The following is a 9,074-nucleotide window of genomic DNA, read 5'->3' as shown; positions in this document are numbered from 1 at the left end:
TCCCGTTTACCAGCCTCGTTCAGAGCAAGAGCCCAGGTCATATCAAACAGACATGCTGTCAGTGGAATGGGACATTTAATTGTCTCTAGGGTGCTCCCAGGACAGGGAATGCGGGGCCTTTGGCAGAGCCCTGGCTAATGGAACCAGCAAAGGCACCCATCAGCTAGGGCCAGGCAGGGTGGCAGCCTCAGGGCCTGGCTGAGGACAGCCAGCACTTGGGCTGTTGCTTAAGACAATTTCTGAAACTAGTGGGTAAGGAATGTTGCCTTTGAACAGGGAGGGGAGGAGAAGGGGCTTGGGTTGGGGGGAAAGATTCCAAGGTCAGAAGGTTTTAGGATAACAGGGAGTTGGTCATAAGGTCCTTCATGGCCGGGCGGTGGCTGGGGGGCATGTGGTGACGGGAGTCCAGCGGGCTCAGGCCAGCTTCAGGAACTCCTGCAGTGTGTTTTGTTCCACAGCCTCCACGAAGAGCTCATAGTCCTAGGGGAGGGGAGGGGAGAGGCGGTCACCTGAGTGCTGGCATTTTGTCTCAGGTCTGACTCTGACTTCTGACTCAGAAGTCCTCCTACACTTCCCCACTCCCAGCCCCCGGGGCCCATACCCCACAGTACTGGTCCCCGTTGACAATCTGGGGTGGGGTGGCCTTGGGGTTGCCCGCCAGGGCTCGCATCTCATCCCGCAGGGCGTTGTCCTGGGAGATGTCCACTAGCTGGTACTGGATGCGCTTCCCATCCAGGATGCGGGTCACCTCGCTCTGCTGGGACTTGATCTGGGGGTAGAGGGCGGGCAGGGGTTAGTGAGCAGACTGGAGGGCTGACGAGGGAACCCCGGGCAGAAAGAAAGCGGCTGTGGCCAGTAGTTTTTGTCACCCTCCACAGAGTTCTGGCCACTAGGGAGTTAGGACGATGAGTCAGGCTTGCGGTGGTGCAGGAGAAGAGGGACCACCATGCGGAGGAGAGTCAGACGAAGAAGGAAAGTGGGATAAAGTTCGGGGGGGGGGCGGGGGAGAGAGGAGCTCAGCGAGGGGAAGGCAAGGCACGCTTGGGTGGAGGCTGGTAAGGGGCCACCCCCACCCAGGTACGCACAAATTGGAGGAGACGAAGGGCACCATCAGGACGTGATGGGGTGGTAGTGGGGTTGCAGGGAGTGCGTGTGGGAGCAACGGGATGGGCGTGGGCAGCTCGCGCTGGGGCTGCTAAGGCTCCAGGATGCCCAAAAGAGGGGTTCGAGTCTGGAGTCCACCTCGGGACCGGACCCCAGAGGCCGAGCCCCGCACCTCGTCACCCCCCCGCCCCCCGTCCTGCCCCCGCCCTGGGGGTGGGTCTCGGGAGCCGGGCCGTAGCGCCCAGACTGCGCCGGCCGCCAGCGCGGCCCAGGCGTGCACTCACTTCGCGGGAGCCGGTGACCGACGTGCTGTAGACGCGAAGGCCGCTCATGCTGCGGGTGGACGGGCAAGCCGACAGGCGGACGGACGGCTGTAGCGGGAGCTGCACGGCCTAAAGACGACGCCGCGGCGCTCGGGAGCGGTTTCCTTCCTGCTCAGCCCGCGAGTCACCGCTCTCGGGACCAATGGGCGGCACGGGTAGGCGTGCGGCCGGGGCGGAGCCTGCGCGACCCCGCCCTGCGCGCCGCTGTCCCCCTCCCCTCCCCCTTCAGTGGCCGGGCTTGCCAAGGACCCCAGGGCTCAGCGAGGCCCCCCCCTACGGCTTTCCCCAGATCTGGGGCTCAGTGTGAGGCTGGGGAGTAGCCCGGGTGGCCGGAAAGGCCAGGGAGGGGAGGGTGAGGGTGTGCAAAGGCGCCTCCTCAGCCTCCCCCGAGCTAGCTGCACCCAGCCATCCACCCCTTGGTGCCACGATAGCGCAGCCCAGCTCAGAGTTTTGAAGGCTTGGGCCGTTTTGGAACGTACAGTGCCTTGGCTAGGGGACCTCACTCTAAGGAACCCCCTCCCACAGTCCCCAGGGTGACACTCACACCTGGGTAACCCCGTGGCACACCAAAACAGGGACAGCACCTCCCCTCCCCCCCCAGGAGATTTCCCCCAAAGTTCCTCTCTACTCAGGCAGGTTTAGACAAGGAAGGGTGGTGGCCAGAGACAGGGCCACACCCTCAAGGCACCAGATGGAGGCCAAGGTAAGAGGCTGCTAGCTCTAGAAAGGGTGGAGGCAGAGGCTGGCCAGCACTCCTGAGAGCCTGGCCCACCCTCGTGAAATACCCACAGATGATCTTAGGGTGGCCCTAGCTCAACCTCAACTCCAGATGGCATTCTAAAGCTGCTCCTGCTCCCAGAAAAAATGGGAAGGGGTTCAGACAGAGCAGACTCTAGCAACCAGTCCAAATCTGGAGGCTTGGCTGGCTGGCTGGGGTGGGACAGGATTCCCCTCACAAGTCCTCCCCAGGTCCAGGGCTTGAATGGCAGCCCAGGAAGATAACCCCAGCGCCCTAAAGCAAACAGTGCCCTGCCTGGCTCCAGAGAAGCCGCCACCTCACAGCAACCTAGAGGCAGCTGACTTCCTCTCAGATGATTACGGAAACTCTTTCCAATGACAGACTTGCTCAATGACTCGGGCAACTTCACCCAATAGAAAGTCGTGTGGGAAGAGCTCTTATTTGTCCCCACAGAGAACAGAGGAGCGGAAGTGGTAGAAACAGCCGTGAGACTGGACCTGCCAAAGGTTCCTCCTTGCTGCCATCTGGGGAACTTGGCTGAACACCCAGCCCTTGGCCCCAACAAGCCAAAATGAAGGGTGGAGTAAGGGATGGTGGTGATGGTGATGGAAAACTGAAGAGTTTAAATATTTTATTTTGTAATCAAAATAGGCAATACAAACGAGTTGACATAACAAGGATTCATATAAATAACTGCTTATAAACTTTGAGGAAAAATACCCGTGAGCATGGTGGCTGGGCTCCCAAAACAGGGTGGAGACCAACCAGGCAGCTCTGCTTTTAGGAGGCAGGAAGGAGCCCAGAGGCTGAGGAGGACGGCTGGGTGGGGCTGTTCTGAATGGAAGGGATACATCACTCCATAAATAAGACACAGATCTGTAAAAACACTTAAGGAGTCTCATTCAGACCCAAGAGTGAGGTTCAGGATGCTTCTCTAACTGCTCAAGGCTTACCAACAAACTCCTGGTGGCTGGCTCTGGGATTGCTCTGCTCCTGCACACCCTTCCAAGGCCCTGGCTGGCCTGGCTCCAGATCTAGCGCAGGTCTGGGGCCAGCCCAACAACCAGATATGAACAATTGTGTTGAGAGATGCCCCCTAAATGAGGAGGCAAGAGAAACCGGAAAGCAGAGGGTCCAAAGGCCCCAAACAAAACCCAGCAAACAAGCTATACCTTAGAGCCAAACTATACTGGGTACTCTGAACTCTCAAGAAGCCGCAGAGCAAGAAAAGGAAAGGACCCTGCCCACAAACAAAAGAGAGGCACAAGTCAGGGCTGGGCGCCAGCCCTTAGACACCAGGAGGAGGAGGCAAGCAGCTTTTGACAGTTGCCCCGTGGTATTCTAGGGGAAAATCCTGCTCAAATCCAGAACCATAAAGAAGAGTTTGCAAGGGGGCTACCTGACTGGCCTGAGAACAAAAGAGAAGGGAGCTATGCTAACCACATGGCCAGGCCCCCAAAGGACAGGGCAGCTGGAGAGTGGCGCATCCTACAAAATGGCATGACAGCACAGATGGAGGAGACCTGGATAGAATCCTTAGGCCAATTCTAGTGGGTATTTTGCTAATAAACAGATCACCCTGAGGTGTCTGTGAGGAAGAGACACCTGAGGAAGCAGCAGTGGGACCATGCCTAAGAACACCCAAGAAAGCCAGCTCAGATCCCAGGCAGGCTGGCCTACTGGCCTGAGAATTCTCACATGGCCATCATGACTGGTACTTAGACTTTCCAGGCCCTTTTACTGAACTCTGCCATCAGCGGGACCAAGGTATGGAGTGGGAATGAATACAGATCCATCCCAGAGGATGGAAAAGGGAATTGAGCAGCCTGTTTAACTTTGACATCAGCCAGGGGCTGGAACAGTCTGTGAGGACTTATCAGGTAACCTGCAGTTAATTAGTAACTCACCCTCAAAGGGTAAATCCAATGACAGGACAAATGCAATCCAACAATGCAAAGCCAGTGTGGGGCAGGGTAGGCACCGTTCACACCGTTCCTTAATAAGCCCACCGCCCCAGACGCAGGTTCTTAACCCCCTCCACCCCTTCTCTCTGGGAATAGCAGCAGACAGGAGGCAAGAGATTGTCAGGGCAGAACCTGGCAGACTGGTGCTCAACAGACCAGATCTTCCCTGGGGGAACAGAGCGTGTGCCACCCCCAGCATTCTTCACTGTGTAACACAGTTTTCTCCCATATCCTGGGCATATCTGTCTGACATGGTGGTCCTTAAGTCCTCGATATCACGGCGCAGCTGTTGAACCTCTTCTAGTTTCTTCTTGATCACATCCGGCTTCTGCAAATCCAGCTGAGTCCCCGGGTGATGTGCAGCTGAGTAGGAGAGCATTTCAAGAGAATGTTAGTGAGTCAGTTAGGAGGTGCTTTCATAGAAGGGGACAGTAAGGATAAGTAGTTCTCTGAGGCCCATGATCTGGGAACATGGCACATTGTTTCAAGCAGGCTCCATGCTGGACTTGAACTCATGACCCTGAATGAGATCAAGACCTGGGTCAAAATCAAGAGTCGGATGCTTAATCCACTGAGCTACCCAGGTATCCCAGGACACAGCATGCTTTTACAAAAGCAAATGGAATAGTGGGCTAAAAACTTGCTGCCTCAGGGCCATTTTTTGTTTGTTCTGCATTCAGGTATCCAATCTGTTTCCAAAACAGATTTACTGTCTATTCTGCTAAACACGTTAGTGTTTATAGAGAAGCCTGACTCTACAGCGGGCAGTGACCAGGCCTACAAAGCCTAGTTCACACATTACCATAACTGATGGGAAAGTTGGGTGGGGGGTGACAAGAGAATGAAAGCCACTCTTCCCTGCGTCCCAGACAAGCCTGAAGACTCACAGTGAATGCCCAGGAGCAGGGAGAGATTGGGGTCATGGCCCTGGGCCCTCTGGGTCACAATGCTACAGACAGCCTGCAGATCTTGAAGGCAACTGGCCAACTCGTGGTGCAGCTCAAATGCCAGCTGGGCTGTGTCTGGTGAAGACGGGGACCCTGGTTGGGCCTGGCGCAGGTGTTCCTGGAGTGTCAGATTCTTCTCAATCAGGTCCTGGTTCTGCACTGAAAGCTGAGCAGATAGATGGGCAAACATGTTAAACCACGCCCAGGGCAGGGCAGAATATCTGTACCTGTGTGTGGCTATGTATGAGTCACAGGTGATACCCCCTCCTAAACCCCTACCAACAGGCTTAGCACTCCCCCAATCCCAAAATTGGGCCTAAATTCTCCCGCAGGTAGGTCGGGCCTGTAGGGTTCCAGCACTGGAGAGGAAACCACTCCTCAGCAGACTCTGAGTCACCAGCCTCCAGGTTTCTGTTCAGGAACCAGAGAAGATACTCCCGCCCCTCGGAACTCTATCTGAAGCCAGTCCCTCAGCCAACTCTGTTAACCAGGCTATTAGAGAAGGCTTAACGTGAACTGTGAAATCTGAGGAGACACTGGTTTCAATCTCTCCCTGCCACCCTGACAAAAGTGGCCACCGGCCAGCCTGATCAGAGTGTGTGAGAGGAATAAAGGGGGCAAGAAAGACAACAATACAGCTAGCAGCCAGCCACTGGGTGGGGGTTGGAGAAACCAGAAAGCTGGAGAACACAGTGCTAGAAGTGTCCTGCCTGCCTTTTCACACCTTCACCTCAGTAGAGTCAGGCTTCTCTATAAAGACCAGCTACTCATGTATGTCCAGGTCTCCTTCCCTCCCTCTCCCTTAACACCTTGACCCATTCTCCCCTCCCTACCTCTATTCTGATTTAAAGACACTGAATACAATTCCTTCTCCAGTCCCAGCCCTTCACCCTCACTGGGCCATGTGTCCCAGCCCTTCACCCTCACTGGGCCATGTGACAATCCCAGCTGGGAGATTCCTTTGTAGGTCAGTGAACTTGGTCACCCCTTGCTGACAGCTCTGTTTATTCCATGAGGACACCAAGCTCTCAGTCTTCTTGAACCCTTCCCCACCAACCCCACAAACCTGGGGCTACAGAAAGACAAAGGGAGAGAGACAGACTTCTCACATCCAAAAAGCATTCCTGGGTAATTATGGCCATTCTAAGATGAGATTAATATTAATATTATTATTAATATTCCCTTAATATAAAGGATAGTGCAATGTCCCTTCCCATTCTTCTGCCAAAAACCTCAGGAGGGACTGTCAGACATGAGGGCTCTTGTGGAAGTAGGGATGGGGGGCTGGTTCACAGAGCAATCAGGATCGTGGAGGCAGTACCCAGCAGCGAAGCTGATGCCGCTCACCTCCTTCACCGCTGTGCGTAGCTGCTGCAGAGCTGTCTCCCTCCGCTGGGCCTCCTCTTTCAGGGCCTGGCTTGTTCCTTCTTCCTGAGCCACTTCTTGCTCTAGGGTCTGAATGGTAGGATTACACAGGAGTAGCAGCAAATCTGGTTCAGACGGTATCACCTCTGGCCTGGACTACACAGTAAAGCCCCACCCCACCATAAACACACACACATACACACACACACTGCTGGGAGACGACCTTAGAATGGCCCTGATTTGCTACTTCCCTTTGAAACCCTCCTGTAGTCGCTGACCATGAACTCACTAGAGGCCTGCTTCTCAGCAAGGCATTCCAGGCCAGTTTGGCCCTTAACCTTCTTTTTTAGCCGTATCTCTTTCTACCTTCCCCACAGCCTCCACTCCAGTCACATCAAATGACTGGAAGCCTTCATTCCCAAAGGCTCCAGTTCCAATGCTGTTGTGTACTCTCCTTCCCCTTTGCGCAGGCTACTCTTCCCTGCCTGTCACCCAGGAAATCTTCAAGGCCCAGATCTGCAAATCAGATCCTCCTCCCTGCTACTCATACCTCTGTCATGGTTCTTTTGTACATTCGCTGGCTGTGCATGTGATTCCAACCCACCCCCATAACTTTCTTTCTTTTTTTTTTTTTTTAAAGATTTTATTTATTTATTGGACAGAGAGATCACAAGTAGGCAGAGAGGTAGGCAGAGAGAGAGAGGAGGGAAGCAGGCTCCCCGCTGAGCAGAGAGCCCGATGCGGGGCTTGATCCCAGCACCGTGGGATCATGACCTGAGCAGAAGGCAGAGGCTTTAACCTACTGAGCCACCCAGGCGCCCCATCCCCATAACTTTCTTGAGGGCAGGAAATATCCATTCAGTTCAGCTCAGTATTTACTGAGCAGTTATTGTGACACTCACTGAGGATACAAACAATACCTGTCTTTGAGGAGCTCATAGCCAAAGCCCTTGAGAATACTGTATACTACATGCTTCTGACAGAGATAAAGGGAAGGAGAGCGCTCCCACAGGCACCTAATCTAGTTGGGAGGGAGGGAGGGAGGAAGAGAGTGTGTTTGTGTAGGGATGTTCAGGGTCAGGGAGAGGGAGGTATTTATGTTTGCTATTTTTTTGCCTTTCATTCTATTCATTCCAATCCCCTCCCCCAATTTTGAAACTTATTTGAATCAAGTATTTAAAAGTTTTCTGAATTTTCAATTTTGTATTAATAAAAAAATGTAACTGCCAAAGAAGAACATCTCATCGCCATGAAATACCCTAGGCAGCCATTTTGAATCTATCCAATTCCAGCAAATTCACCTGATAAACCCTAATTTGCCTGAGGAATTTCACCATGGGTAAATGTACCACTTAAGTGTTGGGCTTTTTCAACCTTTGTGGAACCTGTGGGTTCCAGGAAATGTATCTGAGATCCATTAGAAACTCTACCAAGAATCTGGGATTTTATATGGGTATAAACACTCACTAGGCTTGACTATCCTTACAGGACTTGAAATAGGGGAACTAGACAGACACAGCCTGACCCACATGATGGCAAAGGCAGAATTGCAGCTTTGAGCTGTTCTCAGAGTGAGTGTATTTCAGTTGTTTTGATGTGAAAATCTTTTTTGGAATCCAAAGACAAACTGAGTGAACCTGCTTTACCTAGGATATTTTGCTTGCTTTTTTTGTTTTGTTTTGTTTTAAGATTTTTTTAATTTATACCTACCTAGGATTTCTTGAGAGAATCCAATTAAGAACACCCCCCTACCCAACACACACATACTCTGGTCAAGAATAGAAACCAAGAGTCATCTTTAATTTTTCCTTATTCTTTAACTCCCTACATCTTGTCAATCACTGATTCCTCTCAATTTTACCTTCTAAAATTCACTTAAATCTGTTCCCTCACATCTCCTCGTTATGCTGCCTTGTACCAGGATTTGCAATATTCCTCCAGCTTCCAGCCCTGTCCCTCTCCAAATGCCACTCTTCTTTCCACACTCAAGCCTGAGTTGCAAACCTAATTACATCACATCCAAATTAAATTCTATACTAGATTCCCATGGGGCGCCTGGGTGGCCTCAGTCAGTTAAGCATCTGGCTCTTGATTTCAGCTTAAGTCATGATCTCAGAATCCTGGGACTGAGCCCTGCATCAGGCTCCACATTTAGTGGGAAGTCTCCTTGAGATTCTCTCCCCCTCTCTCCCTCTGCCCCTCCTCTTGCTTATGAAATAAATAAGTAAATAAATCTCTGAAATAAATAAATACATCTTTATAGTAGATTCCCATCACCTATCAAAAGAATAAAAGCAAACTTAGTTGGAAAGATGAAGCCCTCCCATAGCCCAGTTGCTATTCATACCACCTTACTTCGACAATATCAAACTGCTTGCCGCTCTGTGTGCAAACTCTGTTTCATGCCTCCATGTTCCCATCAGTACTATTCCTTCTATCTGGAATTCCAAAACCAACCTATCCAGCTCTTCTTCTTTGCCTGGCTAACTCTTCCTCCTCCTTCCAGGCACGTCATTTCCAGAAATCCTTCTTTAACCTCCCCTGCTCTGATGGACTCTTCCATGTTCCCCCAAAGTAACATGACACTGAGCTCACAAGACTGTGCTAAAACCCCTTCCCAACAATGACTGTA

The 9,074-nt window shown here is 52.2% G+C and overlaps 2 protein-coding genes across 6 annotated transcripts in view; both read right to left on the bottom strand.

Annotated features, from left to right (window-relative positions):
* Positions 1 to 58: 58 nt before the first annotated feature.
* SH3BGRL3 (SH3 domain binding glutamate rich protein like 3) lies at positions 59 to 1,534 on the bottom strand. The gene is made up of 3 exons (XM_004741109.2): positions 1,389 to 1,534; positions 602 to 769; positions 59 to 480 (listed from the first exon to the last, which is right to left on the bottom strand). Exons 1-3 carry the CDS (start codon positions 1,434 to 1,436, stop codon positions 415 to 417), a joined length of 282 nt encoding a protein of 93 aa, XP_004741166.1. The 5' UTR covers positions 1,437 to 1,534; the 3' UTR covers positions 59 to 414.
* CEP85 (centrosomal protein 85) overlaps positions 59 to 9,074 on the bottom strand; it is a 37,540-nt gene continuing 28,524 nt past the window's right edge. For all 5 annotated transcript variants that reach the window (XM_013047330.2, XM_013047328.2, XM_013047332.2 and 2 more), the window contains 4 exons: positions 6,425 to 6,532; positions 5,018 to 5,243; positions 1,389 to 4,493; positions 59 to 480 (listed from right to left, as the gene is read on the bottom strand). In XM_013047330.2, coding sequence (XP_012902784.1) covers positions 4,333 to 4,493; positions 5,018 to 5,243; positions 6,425 to 6,532 — 495 coding nt within the window. In that variant the 3' untranslated portion in view covers positions 59 to 480; positions 1,389 to 4,332. The remainder of the gene's footprint in view (positions 481 to 1,388; positions 4,494 to 5,017; positions 5,244 to 6,424; positions 6,533 to 9,074) is intronic.

Source organism: Mustela putorius, unplaced genomic scaffold (genome assembly GCF_011764305.1).
Source record: "Mustela putorius furo isolate JIRA1106 unplaced genomic scaffold, ASM1176430v1.1 tig00003853_pilon_pilon_pilon, whole genome shotgun sequence".
Taxonomy (NCBI): domain Eukaryota; kingdom Metazoa; phylum Chordata; class Mammalia; order Carnivora; family Mustelidae; genus Mustela; species Mustela putorius.
This window is presented reverse-complemented; position numbering and strand designations above follow the sequence as displayed.